At 45.8% G+C, this 19,835-nt stretch overlaps 1 protein-coding gene across 1 annotated transcript in view; it reads left to right on the top strand.

The window, feature by feature from the left end:
* The window catches only part of SRP72 (signal recognition particle 72), a 448,841-nt gene that overhangs the window by 389,095 nt on the left and 39,911 nt on the right, over window positions 1-19,835 (top strand). Inside the window, exon 19 of the mRNA XM_069626163.1 lies at window positions 8,193-8,352. Within this exon, the coding sequence (XP_069482264.1) occupies window positions 8,193-8,352 (160 nt within the window). The remainder of the gene's footprint in view (window positions 1-8,192; window positions 8,353-19,835) is intronic.

Below are 19,835 nucleotides of genomic sequence, written 5' to 3'. Positions count from 1 at the left end.
CTTTTGTTGCATTGGTCGACTCTTCCTTCCAGTCCACAAGACTCTCAAATGGCTTCGTACTAATGACCCATAACTACCTCTCCCTCCCACTGCCACTCTACCTAGACAACCATTGCACCTAACATCACTACTGCAACTTATTCACTGGCCCTGTTTGTCCATAGCCGTAGCCGCAGGTGTTCCCTAATTACCTGCAATGTTAAGCCTGACCCTGTCATCCTCAAATGGCAAATGTCTGTAGTTCTTCATATACTGTATTATACATTGTATTCACATGTATGCACTAGCCTGTGACAGGCACTGTAACTAAGCTTTGAGACTTCTTGTACTGCTGCGCCCTAATGCCCAAGGGCTTGGTGCGCATTATCAAATTAGTAAAACAAATAAACAAATAAAACAAACTCACCTTTTAAACTGATGGCAATCAGACTAGCGCTGAAGGCCTTTCTGCCCTCTGTACAGGGAAAAAATGTCCTGATAATGACGGACAGCACAGTGGACATGTACTACCTCAATAAAAGAGGCGTAGGATCACTCCCTCTCCGACTGTGCAGAGAGGGAATGCAGCTCTGGTTCCATGCAATGCAAGAAGGAATCTCTCTATCGGCAGTTCACCTAGCCGGAGAGAAGAACACGGCGGCGAACACTCTGAGCAGGCAGAGCAGTCTAGCTCAGGAAGTCCTTCAAGAGATCTTCGCCAAGACACTCGGTCTTCACGCATGGTTTCTGAGAGGCTGAGATAAAAGGATTGGGACCTCCCGGATGACGTAATGGAGATCTTGCTTTCGGCCAGGCGGCCAGCAACAAAATACTTGTTTCAGTGTTGTTGGGACAAGTTCAGTAACTGGTGCAGGGATAAGAATGCAGATCCATTTTTATATAATACTCTACAGTACTTTCTTTCCTCTTACACTTGGCCAATTTGGGTCTCCAAGTTGGCACTATAAAAGGATACTTTGCAGCGCTATCTATCTTTAAGCGTTCCTCGGAAGAGGTGTCTTATTTTAAAATGCCCTTAGTCATTCAATTCTTCAAAGGGCTGACAAATGTGTACCCTCCGAAACCTTTTCAGGTGCCCATCTGGGATTTGATTTTAGTCTTAAAATTTCTCGTGTGCCCCTTTCGAACCTGCAGGCACTTTCTTGTAAGCCTCCTCACACCGTTTTCCATACGGCCAAAGTTATTCTAAAATTCAAACCATCTTTCTTGCCTAAGATAATCTCTGATTTCCATCTGTCACAGAATATTACCTTACCTTCTTTTTACCCTCCACCTCACGCTAGTAAGGAAGAGGAAAGGTTGCATAGACTGGACCCAAAAAAGGGCTCTCAGTTTCTACATTTCCAGATTGATAAATCTTCGACAATTTGACCAACTGTTTGTTGGGTATACTGGACACAAATTGGGCCTTGACTGTCTAAACAAACACTATCCAGATGGATAATTCTAGCAATCTCAGAGCGCTATAAATTGGCTGGAAAAGAGCTTCCAGATGGATTTAAGGGCTCATTCTACCCGGGGCATGGCAACTTCACGGCTCTTCAGAGGGGTGTCCCGGTACAGGATATTTTTGCTGCGGCCACCTGGTCGTCAATGCACATCTTTGTGAAGCATTACTGCTTGGACTCTACTTCATATCAAGGAGGACTCTTTGCAAAAGCTGTCCTTCATCCAGTCCATAATTGAAATTTCTGGTACTCCTTCCTCCAAATTCTTACTGCTTTGGGAGCCTATCTAAGATGAGGAATACGTGGGAGGAACATCCAATCGTAAGAAAGTTACAGTTGGTAAGTAACTTGTTCTTCTGAGAATTCTCCTTAACATTAAGCCTGTGGGAGACTACACCACCCTTGTCCTCTTGGTAGTAGGTAACCCACCTATTGGTACAGGTCTGTACCACACAAGTTGGTAGTGTGCCTGAGCAGCCAGACTTATCTCAAGAGGGGTACATGTGGGCTGTAGCATCAAAATTCACCAATGCAAGTATCCAAATAATACTTATACTCGAGGTTTTCTAGAAAAAATAATTATTTATGTAACTCAGTTTTAAATACGCATTCTTTAAAAGGGGCAATGTGCAACAATAAAAATACACTTAAAACTTTCTCAGAATCAAGTCAAGCAAGTAGATAGTCTTTAGAGCTACTTCATACACATTTCCTACAACCTGAGGTGACGTCACTAACTAGCACAGTATTGGCATTTTTGTATCACTTTTGTACTTAGTCAAGTTGGCAGAAAGGAAAGTTTAAAGGAAGGAAAGCAGGTTAAACAGGTTCTCAGAGCATGTGAGCACTTTCAAATCTTCTGCTTAAGTCTAGATTAAACCTTTCCCAGCATATTAGTTAAAAACCAATGTATCACCTACGAGGGACAGTTAGAATCAAAGTCAATGGTATAAAAGAGTCTGCAGGGAGCCAGGACAGCCAAAGTCAATTGGAGCAAAGTCTATGTAGCTTAGACACTTCTAAGATAACAAAACGTCTTGCACAATGTTAGAGAGTTTGTTGTAAAAAATCACTTTTGGGCCACAAACTGTTTAGACTTGTGAAAGTTAGAGCTGCGATCAACTCTAGAAAAAGTAGCTACTGCAAATCTCAACTGAGAAAAGCAAATTACAGACACAGAGGTAAGTACCCCTTAGTCAGAACAGTACCTTAGGTTAGAAGAAGAGGATCCAGCTGGCTTCTGTCTTGATTGAAATGTTGCAGATCTAGTGTTCCTTGGCCTCTGTCGTGGGGGCAAGAGAGAGGACGTCTGGGGGACGCCTGCACAGCAAATCAAAGGTCTTCGGCAGCTACGGGCTCTTTTCAATTCAGTGGGACTTCGTGGTTTCAGATACCAGCAAATAGCACCACTGCGGATCTTGGACACTGGATGGGCTTCCTTCACGCCTTGAGTCCAGTACTCTGGTGAGGTGACTCAAGCTTGGGTTGTCCTGCTTCCGGTGGGTCCTCAGGATCTTCCTGGAGCTTCGGTCCGGCTTAAAGACGTTGCACTCGACTATGGATTTCTCAACCCCTTGTACTTTGTTCCAGCAGCAGCAAAGAAGTACAGCCTGTTGGGGAAGGTCTTCCAGCAAAGTTGGTCTTGGGGTTAATTGGTCCCACTAACCCAAGGGAAGAAGCCAGAAGCCGTCCTCTCCAGAGCTTCTCTTGTCGATTCGTAAAAGGAGTTTCAGCACAGCAGCAGGACTTCACCATGCAATGGCCCAGGAGGATGCAGTAGGCGTCTCTTCCAAGTTCTTCTTCGGATTCCTTCGTCCAGTGGTCGACTCGGCCTTTCAAGCCAAAAAGCCTCACTTTTTATGCAGTTTTCTCCCATTCATTCCAGCCTAGCTAGCTGTCAATCACACAGTCCTTGCCGGACAGCCAGTGGGCCAATCGCCTTTTGGATGCAGTTCTGTAACCAAGGGGATTAAGCACAGGGAGTTTTGGGCACCTCCTTCAATTCTGCCCCTGCCAGAGATACTGGAGCCAGAGGCGGGTTTCACTCCTGAAGCCCGCCAAAGGCGAAATGAACAAAGAGACCCAACCTGGTTTGGCACGCAGATAAACTCTCTAGAAGGACCTTCCCACAAAGACATGGCGAAAAACATTTTGAAAAAGATGGCTCCCGCGGTAGCGTTACCGGAGCTGCAAACAGTCGTGGTAAATGCAAACCCTGGTAGTTCGGAACAAAACCACTGCCACCAGCCATTCTGTGAGGAAAGGCTGGAGGAAGGGGTAGGGGCACCCAACTTCATCACAGACATTCAGGGTGAGCCTAGACATGAGACAAGGAATTAAATCATTCCCACTGATTAATTGAACACCTTAGGTGCATTCAAACGTACCCAGACAATCGAATACATCATGTTTTGATTAATACATACTCTACTACTTTGGGCAGGCGAGGCCTCTTGGGACTAGCAGACCTAGAGGTCCCCGAAAGCGAAGTAGAATCATGAGACAGTCGTTTCATATCCATTTCATGTTGCATCTCCCTGTCTCTGAGTTTGATGTCTTGATGTTTGGCTTCAGCTTGAGCATTCAACTTTTTGAACTCTAATCACATTCTTTCACGAGAAACATATTCTGGGCCTAATGTTGGACCTTGTGGGGTGTTAGGGAGAATTCTCAGAAATGTTCCAATTCCCTTCTACTTGAGACCCCCAGCTCGTTTGCTGGACTTTAGTAATTTAAATTTTTATCCTGGAGAGAGCGAGACCTTTTCCCGCATGCATTTTTATTTGATTTAGGCACTGTTTCTCTTTAGGTTTTGGAGTTTGACAAACCCCATAGGCATCATCTTTACATTGTGACACACAGCACTTTCAATGCAGTGGCACAGGGAAGTCTTATTTTCCCAAAGGTTTAAATACCTTTTCTTGGTGAAACTACTGTTTCCAAGAGCAGTGAGGTGAAATTGATTTTACTTACCTTTTGTAACTTTCTAGACCCAGCACACACTTACCATAGGGTGCTGGAGGGGTTACTTAGTATCCCCTTAGTCTAGTTTCTCATGTAACATATTTTGTTACCCTTTCTACAATTAATGGCTGGTGGCAGTGGTTTACTTTTTACTACTATTGTGTTCGCAGCCATGGTAAGGCACCCATGGGTGCCCAGTTTGTCAAAATGGCCCCAGTCTTTTTTCGCCATTTCTTGTCAGGAAGGTCATTCTTGAGATTTACTCTGCGCACCAAACCAGGTTTGGTCTTTGTTTTGGATACACGAGTGAAGCCCGCCTCTGGCACCAGTATGTCTGGTAGGGGCAGGAAGTGAGGGAGGTGCCTGAAACTCCTTGTGCTTAATCCCCTTGGTTACAGGAATGCACCCAAAGGTGATTGGCTGGCTGTCTGTCCAGGACAGCCACCCTGCTGTGTGATTGGCAGCTAGGCTGGAATGAATGGCTGAAACCTGCATAAAAGGCAAGGTCTTTTGCAAGGAAGGCAGAGTCGACCACTGGTCGAAGGAATCCGAAGAACTAGGAAGAAACGCCTGCTGCAACTCCTGGACCGTTGGTTTGCCCGTTGAAGCCCTGCTGCTGTGCTGAAGCTCCGAATTCGCCTCGACTAGAGAAGCCCTGCAAGGACACCTTCTCCCTTTTGAGTTGGTGGGACCAATCAACTTCAAAGTAATCCCATCTGGACATCCTCTCGAAGCTGGTTGCTGCTGGAACCGAAGAGCCAGGGAGAGGAACACCAGATTGTGTGCGTTGCTTTTAAGTCGGACCCAAGCCCTAGGAAGATCCTCCAGACTTCCCTGTTGCAGGACTAGCCAAGCCTGAGCCACCTCAACAGAGTACTGGACCCCAGAAGCAAGGAAAGTCTGAAGTGGTATCCGAGAACCACAGTGTTGCCATTTGCTGTCAGGCGCGAGGAGCTGAAACACCAAAGGAACGCTGAATTGGAAGTTTTCCCATTGCTGCCGCTGACCGTCCCATTACAGAGCAGAAGTCCCCGGACGTCCTCCCTCTTGTCCCCATAACTGAGGCTCAGGAACAGGATCTGCAGAGCTGTACAGAACCAAACCCAGCTGGAACCATTTCTTCTAACCAGAGGTACTGTAACATCTAAGAGAAATAACCTTGTTGTGTAGCCTTGCTTGCTCCTGTCTTGATTACCTTGCAGAGTTGCTAAAGCTTTGCCCTTCACAAGACTCCCAGCTTGTGGCCCTTCAAGTGTTCTATTTTCTACAAACGTTGTGTAAGACTTTTTGCCTACCTGCAAAGAAGATCTTCAGCTCCTCTTGACATTGTGCGAGTAACATTGGCTGTCCTGGCTCCCTGAGTAACTCTTCTTACCTCCGACTCCATGCTATCTCTTTCCCCAGGAAAGTGTTAATTTACTCTGCATTGGAAGGTTTCTAAAAGGGTTTACCTGTTTCTGAATTATTTAACCTTAGTTGTATTCCTCTATTCTGTCTTTTGCACCAAACTCAATATTGCTCTAAATGTACCAGTGATGGATCAATGTCCACAGTGTCCTAGCTATTTAAGTCACCTGAGGGTGTAGGAGGTGTCAGAGTGCCATTCCCAATGGGGATCATCTGATTTGGAGAAACTAAGAGTGTGTTTTGAAGTGTATTTAAGTGTTACATGTTTTGCTCCCTTTCTGAAGAAGGCTTATATAACTGACTGTGAAATAAATTAATAATTGTTTTATCAAGAAACCTTGATTGTGAGTGTTCATTTGAATAACTGTATTGTGAAACTGTGTCACAACCTTACTGCTCACGTTGACCCCTCTTGAGATAAGCCTGGCTGCACGACCACACTAACAACCTGTGTAGTTCAGACTTGTACCAAAGGCTGGGTCCCTATTGCCAGGAGGTCAAGGTTATTGTAGTGCACCCAAAGGGTACTGCATACAATCTTGCCTAAAACTGTGCCTGTCTAACTAAGATTCAGAGAACTTACTACAGCTCAAAGCTTCCTCTTAAGATAAGCCCGACTGCTCTGCCACACTTCTGAGGTCCTGCGCTAGTACAGACTGATACTAAGAGTTGGGGGATCTACAAACTACTGTGCTAGCTCACTGATGTCTTACTGCCAGTAGGGCTTTAGGAAAACTGCCTTAACACTTCCAACTCACCCTCAAGCAATTCTACAGGGCCCACAATCTCCACCAAAGGTGGGGCCGTCCTTGAGGCGCCACAGGCAGATTATTAGTCTCTGCCCTCCTCTGGGTTCCTGGTACTACAGACCACCAGCTCCACCTTCCTTTCCTCTTTGAAACCATCTACTTGTTCTATTTGTTGCAGCCACCCCTCTGTTTGCCAAGACCAGCTTTGTGTACCTTTATTTTTGTCAGAGGCTCCCTAGTGAAATCTGTAGCTTTATTTGGGTGTTCTCATGTCAAGTTCAACTGAATTTTACTTTTATACTGTTGTCTTGTGCAAAAATGTGGCGCTCCCATGACAAAGAAACAAAGCCCTACTTTCTATTGAACATTTGTTAGAATGTCAGCATCCCCTTGAAATACAAGTGACCCACTTGAGTTGGTAGAAGCAACCTTCATGTGGCTCTGTTTACCACCCAGGCCCTTTTTATATATTGGCAGATATTGGCCCCTGGTTTGTTTGTTTATTTGATAGAGCGCAACCAAACCCTTAGGTAACTTGGCACGAGCATTACAAGTATACTTAGAGCTTAGTTACCGAGATAATTGTGGTATGTACATACGGGAAAAATAAAGCCAGTTACTATCAACTAGTTTACAGAGAGACTGGTGGTCACATACAGGTTTTACAAGATTACATTCTGATGGGACATAGGTGACAGATACATTAAGAGCGATAGGCCTAGCAGGCATAGGGTGGCAACTATCGATAAGGTAAAAATTTAGGCAGTGAAAGTTGAGGATTTTAGGTAGGTTAGGAATCATTAGCCCGAATCCAGGTGAGGATTTTTCACCAAAATCTAGAGTAAGGTTGGTCTGTTCTGGAATTCACTCCCCCAGGATCTCAGGATTGTGCAGCTATGACCGGGAAACTAGAGCCGCCAGCAGTGGAGTGTTTAAATCTAGGGACCTCAAGGGTGTGGATGTTGGCAGATCTCATGAGGCGGGCAGGGATTCTTCTGTTGATTCTTTCAGCAAGATAAGGTGGAGCTATGTTGTTCAGACATTTGGACGTGATAAAGTGTATAAACACTTATTTACTTGCCTCCCATCCATTGGCTTGGCAGCTAACTCAATGCAAGGCTCATTTGTTTTCAAATATGCCACATTGTCAGAACGGTCCTGCAGCAGAAAGTCTTGAAGAAAATCAAAGCTAGTGCAGCTTTATATTGACCCTCTAAAGCACTTCCTTTATCGAATTTGGTTGGCCATTCAGGATGTGAGATAAATGCAATGGAAAAAAGAATCATTGTAGTTAGTGGATCAAATCTGTAATTGCGTTGTTTGGCATCTGTGATTTCTACTAGCTGATTCTTTACCAGGAATTAAGTTTAAAACAGTCTTGTTTCGTGATTCTTATTGTTCAATTGTTTGGACCAGAAGACTATGAACATTTACCTGACAAAATTGTAATCGGGGCATTTGTAATGGGCAATAAATGGACCGGCAAAATCTGGTAATCTGTTTGGAAAGTATTGGACTTTTTAAGTTAATGATTTGTAATTCATTGGCTAACCACCATTGTCATAAATGCATTTCCTGAAGAGAACTTGTATGCAATAAGTAAAATTGTTGATTTATTGTGCAGGAAAACTTCCAAAGAACTGTGACCCAAAAGTGACCCCAGATCCTGAAAGATGGCTTCCTATGCGAGAACGCTCCTATTATCGAGGCAGGAAGAAGGGTAAAAAGAAGGAACAGATTGGAAAGGGAACGCAGGGATCGATGGCTGGTGCAGCGACTGAATTGTAAGTAATGAGCTTACAGAGCACAAATTCTGTTATTTGGGCAGCTTCCTGGTGCCTCTTTCCTGGAAGAAAAAGGAAAGGAGGGGAGAAGGTTGCTTGGAGAATATAGAGGCAAGTGTGAATCCTGAAGTGTTGATCAGTGCAAGCCAGAATGACACGTTTCAAGTGTGCAGGTATGTTTCTGGTTATTTCTTGGTGTTAAGATTTGATATATATATATCAAATCTCATCTATCTCCAGTGGGGAGACCCCAGAAGTCCCACGTCGCGCCAACGAAGAAGCTCCAGCTCATCAAAGCAGTCCTGGGGAAAGAGTCACCAGTTTCAGGCAAATGGTGGAGCTCTTCCAGAATCAGGACCGCCTACCAGCGGCTTTGTTCCTCTGCCTCTTGGACCTTATGGCTTCCTGCATATAAAGGCTTTCTGGTGCTGGGGCCTGCATTACATCCAACTCTCTCTTCCAAAACACCTTCCTTCTCGAGCCATTTCCTCAGCCACCTCAAACTCTCTGACGGTCAGATGCTTCCCCAGGCAGACAGTCGGGGATTATTGGGGAGAATTCTCATTTCTGTTCTAATTGCCTTCAACCTTAGAGACCCAAGGCTCTTTTGCTGGATTTAGAACTCTTTAATTTTAACCCTGGAGTGAGTGAGACCTTTTTCTCGCTCATGTGTTTTACCCGATTTGGATTCTGTCTCTTTACTGTTTTTGGAGTCTGACAATATCCACAGGCATTACATACCTTTTGTATGGTGACACACAGCACCTTTAGTGCAGTGTCAGAGAAATTATTTTAGATTTCTCTTAAGGTTGAACTACCTTTTCTTGTGTGAACTACAGTTCCCAAGAATAGTAAAGTGAAATTGACCTTACTTACCTTTTCTCTTTTGTAGGTCCAACGGACACAATCTTATGTGGAGTGCTGAGGAGATACCTAGTAGCCCCTTATCCTACACTCCCATGTAAAATTTTAGGTTACCCTCACTACTTTAAATGGCTGGTGGCAGTGGTTTAATTTTTCCTACCATTGTGCTTTTCTACCGCAGACTGAACCCTCAGCTGCAGTACAGTACCCATGGTTGACCATTTTGTCAAAATGGCCCCTGTCTTCTTTTTCTGCCATTTTCTGTTTGTGGGGTCTTTCTTGGGCTTTACTCTGTGTGTTGAGACAGGTTTGAGCTCTTTGTCTTGCCTTTGGCGGGCTTCAGCCCTGAAGCCCACCTCTGGCTCCAGTGTGTTTGGAAGGACAGGATGTGAGGGAGGGTCCCGAAACTTACTTGTCCTTTGTCTCTAGGAATGCCTGAATGCAAGCACCCTGCTGTGTGATTGACAGCCTAGGCTGTGCATGAATGGAAGAAACCTGCTTAAAAGGCCAGGGTTTTGGGACTACAGGCAGAGTCAATCACTGGGAGAAACGCCTGACGATGAAACCGTGAACGAAGCTTGCTGCAACCTCCTGGACCTTTGAATTGCCCGGTGAAGCCCTGCTGCTGTCCTGAACTCCTTTTTCACCTCAACACAGAAGCTCCAAGTGGAACGACTTCTCCCCTTGGGTTAGTGGGACCAACTAACCTCGAGACTAACTACACTGGACCATCACCCCGACGGGCTGTGCTTCTTCGTTGCTGTAAGAACCCAATGTCAGGGGTCGAGTGTCCGTAGTAGAGTGCAACGTCTGCCGCAGAACGAATCCGGCTAGAAGCTCCAGGAGACTCCTAAGGACCATCCCGAAGAAGGACCTCCAGATCCAGAGTCCCCTCACCAGAGTGCAGGACCGAGGGAACAAAGAATCCAACTGGTATCCAAGATCTGTGTTGGGGAGAATTCTCAGAAATGTGCTAATGCCCTTCTGCCTTAGAGACCCCCAGCTCTTTTTGCTGGGCTTTAGGACTTTAAATTTTTATCCTGAAGAGAGCGAGCCCTCTCTCATATTTTTATGTGATTTGGAAACTGTTTCTCTTTTGGTTTTGGAGTCTGACAAACTCCATAGGCATCATCCTTTTACATTGTGACACACAGCACCTTCAGTGCAGTGGCACAGGGAAATCTTGTATATTTCCCCATGTTTTAAAAACCTTCTCTTGGATAAACTACTGTTCCCAAGAGTAGTAAAGTGAAATTGACTTTACTTACATTTGTATCCTTATATAGACCCAGCACACACTATCTCACAATAGGGTGCTGGAGGGGTTATTTAGTATCCCCTTTGTCTTCTCATGTAACATTTTTATATTACCCTTTCTACAATTAATGGCTGGTGGCAGTGGTTTACTTTTTCCTACCATTGTGTGTTTTTACCACGGGTTGCAATTGCAGCTGCAGTATTGCACCCATGGGTGCCGATTTTGTCAAAATGGCCCTGGTCTTCTTTTTCTTGCCATTTCTTGTTGTAAAGGTCCTTCTTGAGTTACTCTGTGCGCCAAACCAGGTTTCTGGCAGCGTTTCTGGCAAGGCAATAAGTGAGGGAGGTGCCCGAAATGCCCTGTGCTTAGTCTCCTTGGTTACAGGAATGCACCCAAAGAAGATTGGCCGGCTGGCTGTCCTTGGCGGACAGCCACCCTGCCATGTGAGTGACAGTTAGGCTGCAAATGCATGGGAGAAACCTGCATAAAAGGCTAGGTCTTTTGGACAGAAGGCAGAGTCGACCGCTGGAGGAAGGAATCCGAAGAAGAACTTGGAAGAGACGCTTGCTGCGACTCCTAGGCCGTTGGTTTGCCTGGTGAAGCCCTGCTACAGTGCTGAAGCTCCTCATTCGCCTCAACTAGAAAAGCCCTGCAAAGGACAACTTTTCCCCTTGGGTTGGTGGGACCAATCGACACTAAGACTAACTCATCTGGAAATTCTCTCGAAGCTGGCTGTACTTCCATTGCTGCTGCAGGAACTGATTGCCAGGGAGAGGAACACCAGAATAGTGTATTGTTTTTAAGTCGGACCCAAGCTTCAGGAAGATCCTACGGACTCCCTTGAAGCAGGACTAACCAAGCCTGAGCCACCTCAACAGAGTGCTGGACCCCAGAAGCAAGGAAAGCCCACAAGGTATCCGAGAACCGCAGTGGTGCTATTTGCGAGAAGCTGAACCTGATCTGAAGTTTGCCCATTGCTGCTGCCGACCTTCGAATCGTAGTGCAGAAGTCCCCAGACGTCCTCCCTCTTGTCCCCACGACTGAGGCCCAGAAACAACAGGATCTGCCATACTACAACAGGAACAGAATCCAGCTGGAACCAATTTCTTCTGACCGACGGTACTGTCAACGAAGGGGTCAACCTCTTGTTGTGTAGCACTGCTAGCTCTCAGTTGAGACTTAACTTTGTTACCTTTTGCAGAGTTGCTTGCAGCTTTGCCCTTCACAAGCCCAACAATGATTTCTTTTTCAACAAAACGCTGTATAAAATTGTGCAAGACCTTGTTACTTATCTTCAAGATGAACTCCAGCTTCCATAGACTTTGCTCAATTGACATTGGCTGTCCTGGCTCCCTGAAGACTCTTAAAACCTCCAACTTTGTGTTTTGTTCTGTCCCTTCAAAACCTTCAAAAAGTCGCACATTCTTTACTTGTGTAGCTGGGAAAGGGTTAATCTACATTGCATTGGGGGGTTTAAAAGTGCTTACCTGTTTGAGAAACTTGTTAACCCTTGTTTTCTCCCTTAACCTTTTCCTTTGGACTCCAAATGCAGCATTGCTCTAAATGTCCCAGTGATATATCGATGTCCACAGTGTCCTAGTTATTTAAGTCACCTCAGGGGGTAGGAAGTGTCTGTGTGCCATCCCAAATGGATATCTACTGATTAATTGAAACTGAGTGTGTGTATTATTTAGGTATATTTAAGTGTTACATGTTTGCTCCCTTCTAAAGAAGGCTTATTCAAACTGACTGTTAAATTTTGAGTGTAAGTGTTACTTGGATACTTATCACTGTGAAACTCTGTTGCACAACTGCAGCGCACATTGACCCCTCTTGCGATAAGCCTGGCTGCTCAGTCACTCTACCAACTTGTGTAGTACAGGTTTATACCAAAGGTTGGGTTAGCTATTGCCAAGGGGACCAACCCTGTTACAAGTGTTCTCCTTGCAACATTACATTTTAGAACTCAGTACAGAGCTAGTAAATCAACTCGTACTTTCTGGATGGGCCTTAAGCTACTCTATGATAAGTATGAACACACAAACTATTTGAGAATGCACTAAGCAATTCAATGAACGCAAAACCCAATCACACTTAAAGGCACAATGTATTTCAAGATATGTAATTAACCCTATGACTATTTTAGAAATGCTCTAAGCAGTTCCAGGGAAAGCACAACCCTCTGTTACACATTTAGAAATGCAGCCGCTATTCAAGGTAAGTAAAACCATATACTTTTAAGAGGGGCTTCAAGCAACTCATAACACAAGTATACTTCAAGACTATCTTGTGTCTGTATAAAGCTGATTGGGAAAAGCAGAACCCTATGGTACACTTTAAGAATGACACTCTGTTATTCAAGGTAGGTAAACCCTATTGGTAAGCTTTTACCATCTTTCAGTTAAGCTGTGACACAACATTACCAACACCTATTACATTTTATAATGTGGGACACTATTCAGAGTAAGTAAAGCAACTGATCTACTTTTTAATGGAGCAACCAGCAACTTAAAGGTAAGTAATAACTTTTAGACACTTTGTAATTTTCTATTGCAGAGATTCAGTTACAACAATAACTCTGACAAGTAAGTACTTAAACACTTGTTATACTTTCAAGACAGAATCCATCTCTCATAAAGTCCTTCTGTAGTCTATAGCATGAGTTTTCAGAGGCAGAAGGGGGGGACCGCAGTGTTCTAGGTGCCAACTGTAGGCAAGTCTGGATCGCTTTCTTTTGCGGTAAAGTTAAAGTTTAAGCTTCCAGGATCGGAGTATTTATCAGGAACTACAGCACAACATCTGCAAACTCTCCCTGCAGTTTACAGAAAGGTGTGTTCAGGCTATCCATTTGGGACAGCCAGCCCCCCATTGAGTCTTGGTTCCTTTCAGGCAAGGTGAGAGATAAAGGGCTGCAGAGTTTTGGACTCCTCCCTCACTTCCTGCCTTCTCAGACACTCTGGAGCCTAGGTGGGGAATACAAAGGATTCCCACTGAAGACAAACCTTCGACTGAGATCATTCCTGCATAGAATGGCAGGGGAAGACCTCGGAAACGAGCACACGAGAAATGGCAAAAAAGGAGCCCACCGTTCTAGCAGGATGGTGTGCCGTCTGTCCTTTGTTGAGGCTGATTCAACAGCCTGCGAGTAATAAGACTTAAAAATTCACGAAGGTAAAACCACTGTGACCAGCCATTCAAGTAAAATTGCAATTGTAACAAAAATATTACAGTTAAGTGAGAAAGGGGATACATTGATGGGGTGTGCTGGCTCACTAAAATAAATGCAATGGAGATGAAAATCCCTCTTTACCCCTTGGGAACAGTAGTTCACCGAAGAACATGATAGAGATATTAAAAGGGAAGATCGAAGGGGCAACCCATCCCAAGCCCAAAAGTTATAGAAAACGCCAATCACACACAATGGAGACGCATACAAAGGTCACCCATAAAGAGTAAAGGACGAGGTGAAAATAACCACCACGTCCAAGCAAAAAGTTCTGGGTTTACACAAGTCAGGACGGTTTATGACAAATATGAAAATCTTACCTAACAAGGGGTGAAGAGGATTTACACCCCTATTTCAAATACACCCCCTGTGTGCGATCTAAACATTCTTACGTAAGCTCATGAGTCCCCTCTTCGAACCCATGCATAAAGCAAGCCGCAGAGATCTCCCTTACAAAGCCGCCTTTCTTACAGCCATCACCTCTATAAGGCGAGTGAGTGAGCTTTACACGTTATCCGTGTAGAGAACGGTTTGATGACACCATGGACAAGGTTTCCTTTTTTGTATCATTCATGGAACGTTACTCAATTAGACAAAAAACTTTAGATTTAGAAATGGGACAGCCTTTATCTAAATCCCCAAGGAGTCAGCCTTCTCCCACACATAATATTGTTGACATTTCTGGACAAACTCTTCTTGACACAGAAGCCTCTCATGATGCTTATTAAGAACAACGGGAGGGAGATCAAGATGTGTGGTATGATGATCCCAGTGACTGATCAGGATGGCCCAGACGTAAAAATTATAGAGCCCCCTGATGTTACTCCTGAGGGTGGCCACCCTTCCCCTATTGATGACCAACTTCTGTTCAATTACTTCTTAAAAAGAGCTGCAAATCATTTTATCATTCAAACTTTGGAAACAGTGGAAGACACTGATTTTGTACATATTTTAAATGAGGGAGTCATCAGTAAGGCTGTTCCTCTTTTGCAATCTATAAACAAGAGAATTGCCCCATCTCTAACTACACCTTCACTTTACATTAAAGGTCATGTAAAATAATACTTAATGGGATGAGATACACAAACTGGATTCTGTACATGCACCAGTTTGGTCCCACCTTCTCAAAAGCTCTACAGAAGGGGAAACAGCCTGAAATGTATAAAAAAAAAAACACTCTGGACTCAGCAGACACTTCTGGTATAGTGATAGCTGAGGGCACCTTGGTCAAACTCCATTCATGGCTTTGGGATTCACGGTTCAAACCCGAGACTCAGGCAACCCTAAGAAATATGCCTATTGAAGATTAGGTCCTCTTTGGGAAGGCGGTGGACGACCGGTTAGAGACTACCAAGAAGGAGCATGAAACCCTGAAGATGCTAGGGCAAGTTACTAATAAACCTGTTATCCATTGGGGGCACCTTTAACACTGTTTCTGTAGAGCCAAGGTTTCACAAGGGCCTCACAGTCTGGCTTTGGAGCCTCCTCTTCATCCTGGTGCAATCCCCAAAACCAATCCTCTCTTCAAAGCAATCAGCAAAGAGGATTTAGGCGAGATGGAGATCTGGGCAGAGTCGCAGTCTCTTGAGGCTCTGCTGCCCCCGCCAGCAAATGACGCTCCAGTCCAGGTACCCTGCCATGCTTCCCATATAGGGGACTGCATAACATCGCTCATCCACACATGGGAGGGAATAACATTGGATCGCTGGGTGCTAACAACCGTGGCAAAAAGTTACTTAATAGAATTCTTAGAAACACCTCACCACCATCCTCAACGATGAAGAAGAATGACGTCAGAACATCACTTGATTTTAGAGGTAATCGTTTTTAACACTACTACAAAAGGGAGCAATGTTCCTAGTTCCACCTCTGAATGAAAACAAAGGTATTTATTCAGTGTACTTCCTTGTTCCAAAGAAAGATCTTGCAATGCGCCCGGTCTTAGACATGCGCCCTGCAAACACATATGTTAAGCCACAAAAATTCAGGATGACAACGCTGCTGGAAGTAATTCCTCTACTGAAACAGGGGGATTACATGGCAACATTAGACATGAAAGATGCATACTTTCATATTTCAATGTTGCCAGCACACAGAGTACCTAAGATTCGAAGTAGGAGACCAGCACTACCAATCCAAGGTGCTACCATTCGGCATAGCCTTAGCACCATGACTATTTACCAAAGTCCTTGCGTTGGTGGCCGCACACCTATGGAGGCATTTCATTCCAGTTTACCTTACCTAGGCGACTGGCTAATAACACGAGACGAACTTCTATTGTGGCTGCAAAATACTCAACAGTCAATCTGCTGTTTCAATTGGGCATCTCAATCAATGAGAAAGTAAAGTCTAGTGCCCAGTCAAGTAAAACAATTTCTAGGGACACTAATTCGAACACAGGACGGCCGGGTCTTCCCCTCAATGCATAGTCAGTCATCAGGTAACCATACGAAAGGCCATGCCCCTTCTGGGCATGATGGCTTCCTGCATTTACCTTGTGCCGCATGCCTGGTTGTGCATGCGTCCAATATAAGAGTGTTGACAGAAACAATGGTCGCAAGCAAGCGGTCTGTGGGACGATAGTAGTGGTGATTTTGCATCCTCTTGTTCGATCTTGGAGGGCGCTAGAGAGTCGACCAAGATGGCCGCTCCTTAGTGAGCTCCGTTGTGGCCCTGAATAAATCCTGTCTAATCTTTGCTTGCCGGTAGATCAACTTTACCCGGCCCCTGCAGCTGTTGCTGACAACCTCTCTGAGCCAGAAACCAGAAAATTGCAGCGAACCGAGCTCCCTCCGGGCCCAGTTGGCAGACTGTTGGCGCCATCTAGACCCGCTCGGCCGGTGGGGCCCGGCTGGCCCACGCCCCCCCGTGTGGACCGGAGAGAACCAGACACCGCAGCGGTGACCGGCCCGCGGCCAGACCTCCCCCGCACCCCCTGCAGCTAACAAGCGAATATGCCCCGGCTCCGCGGGTGGTGACTGCGAGCGGAGCACTGGGAAAACCTCCCCAACACGGGGACACGTCGCAGAGCGGGCCAAGAGCCGAGCGGGGACCCCACATAGAGCAGGCAACTCACCAACCAAACGCCTGCTAGCAGATCCTCCTGCAACCACAAAGCTGGCCCCCGCTGGGAACACCTCTGCCCCATGAGTGGCCCGCCAGCCCCATACACTGGCCGGCAAGGCATGAATAATTAAATCCTTGGAGCCAACGTAGAGGCCAGAGAGGCCCCGCTTCCAGCCTCTCCCCACAACAAGATCGATTGTCCGCAACCGAGCCGGCGGGGGCAGCGAACGAGGCGGGCTCGGATGCAGATGAGGACAAGACAAGAGGCAACAAATCGGCAGAGTGGAATCCATTGAGGCTCCGCCCCCGGATACCCGCTCAGCCCGGCGGATACAGCGGGAAACAAACCGTGACTGCAGCAGTAGCAGAAGAGCGGGCGCCCCTCCGGCCACGACACAAATATTATTTAAAAGACAAATAAATGGTATTGATCTGGAGGGTGCTAGCGCCCAACAAATACACCTCCTGAAGCCACAAGCTGAGGCAGAGAAACGAACATGAACACTAAAAACGTAAAGACAACGACGACAGCAGCCTGCACGCATCCAGCCGGAGTGGGAAAGACAAACAAAAGGCCGATAACGAAGGGCAGTGTAAGAGGTGAGAGCTTGCACAGCGTGAATGGACACACAACACCCTCGAGCTCCATTACTCCGCGACGATTCAGGGCGGGCAGCGCCTCGTCTCACACACACAGACCCACAACGCCGCCTTTCCAACTGCTTTTCTCTACATCTGCTTAGTGTGCAGAGTCCTGCTAACCTTAAACTACGACGAGACACCCTTGTCAAAAGGCACAACTACTAGTGGTCTACAGCGAGAGGCAGAACAAACCATCCCAGACCCCCACACCCAGTCAGCAAGCTGGTGAAAGTGGTGAAGGCGATAACCTCCCAGCCTGCACCCAAACATAAGGCCACCCGGGCGCATAGCATCCAGATACCAGGCCCGGTCAACAGCAGCCGACACCCCTACAGGCAAACAGCAGACAGACTTGTATAAAGAGAACAGCGGCGATCAATGTAGATGACTGGGGAACAACTGAAACGCAACAGAGAAAAATGCACTGCCCCAGCTCCTAACAACCTAATCACATGCAAGCCCGACACTCAGGTGAGCACACCCTTTACGGCTATACTACGAAGCTTGCACCTGCGCAGGCATAAAACTAGGAAGATGGTGGTAGTCGGCAACAAGAGCAAGAAGAGAAATGAGTGGGCACCACTTGATAATAGATCGGCGAGTATCAATTTTCAAAAAATGTAAACCAAATGGTCGATTAGTTCAAATATTTCTTATCCTAATTTTCAAAAAGGGAGCTGGCTGTGATGAATTCGGAGACACCCAAATCCAAAATACATGTGCAGCAGAAGAAGACCTAGTGAGATACGAGGTCACACAGCCGCTCTCCCAGGAACCCAATCCGGGTTTATAAGTGAACAAAAATCATTTCAAGTTCAATTAGTTGGTAAAAAATATATGTTGTTGATTGAAGAATGACAATGTTATGTTTCAGTTGTGTTTCAACATCATTTTATCAAAGAAAGGAATCTCTTATGTGAGAAGTCACTAATACACTCTTGGTGAGGAAGAAATTGCCACATCAAGTTTTTCAATCAGACCAAAAGATTGCCAATGCATTTCGGAATAACTTTTCCTTCATCAGGGCAGGTCTGAAATAGCAAATTGCGTGTGCTGTGTGTGGCGTTGTCAGCTATTTAGAATTCACAGCTACAGCCGCAGTGTTTCACGAGCAGGCAACGGGAGCACCACAGTTCCCCGTGTCCAGCACGCCCTACTGCTAAAGGATGTTCTTCTGCGCTGATTTTACATCCGTTCCGACGTAGGACGTCCCGGCACCACCACACCCCAGAAGCGATGCCGGAAATCTGAGCTAATCGAACGAGAAACACTGACATGTTCAACCTAGCCACGTGGAACATCAAAGAAGGCAACCAAATGACCAAAGTGAGAAAGGTGACGCAATATCTACGCCGATACAAAATAGATGTAGCTTTCATCCAGGAGACCCACCTGCGCCCTACATCCGAACACCTCTGAGCTAAAGATTGGGGATGCCACAGGTACTTTGCCTCATATTCCTCGTACGCCAGGGTAGTAGCCATCCTGATCAATAAGACAACGAACTTCAGATTTATATAGACTAAAAAAATGCGGAAGGCAGATCGCTTCTATTACATGGCACAATCAATGGTGAGATCACCACCCTAGTAAACCCCTACGGCCCAAATACTGATGGCCCCAACAACTTGGAATGGGTAATGACGCATCTAGAAACAAATAGGCGATCCACGGTCATCTGGGGCGGTGACCTTAATATACCACTAGATCCCACCAAAGATAAATCCCACAACACAGCGACGGCGCCCTCCAAGGCGAGCCTACAAATCGAGGAGATATGCAAAGCCTACAATCTCAGACATCTGGAGAGACAACCACCCAGTCACCCAGGAATACACATTCTACTCTTGGGCCCACAAAACCAACTCAAGAATAGACTGCCTCCTCGTGTCCTCACATAGTCACTTCCAGTGGGGCGACTGCCAAATCCTGCCCAGATCCTTATCAGACCAGTCTGCAGTAACTTTGGAATGCGCTACAACTCGAACCAACAACGCTAAACCCCACTGGCGATTCAAACCCAGAGCCTTACAAGACAGTCTTCGCAGAAGAACTCCAAACAGAACTAACAACCTTTCTCGAAATCAACCAAGGATCGGTGTCCTCGGCAGGGACATTGTGGGGAAACCCTAAAATGCTTTACCATAGGAGTGTGCCTGGCAAAAGAAAACGGTATTCTCAAACTAATACGCAGAGAGTTGAATACAAGTGAGTCCTGTCTCAAAGAACTAGAACACACACTCTTAACAGACAACAAGCTACAGAACTTAGCAGAACTCAAAGGACTAGAAACATTCTGAACAGCTGCAGAAAGAGAAATAAAATTTCTGGCCAGTCATCACAAGATCCACCAGTATGGTGAGGGACAACAACCCGGGACATTCCTGGCACGGCTGGTAGCAGCAGAGAGGAAATCCACCATGGTCG

This window comes from Ambystoma mexicanum, chromosome 6p, assembly GCF_040938575.1.
Source record: "Ambystoma mexicanum isolate Mex_15411 chromosome 6p, UKY_AmexF1_1, whole genome shotgun sequence".
NCBI classification, from domain to species: Eukaryota; Metazoa; Chordata; class Amphibia; order Caudata; family Ambystomatidae; genus Ambystoma; species Ambystoma mexicanum.
Note: the sequence above shows the minus strand (reverse complement) of the source record. Positions and strands in the feature narration are given on the sequence as shown.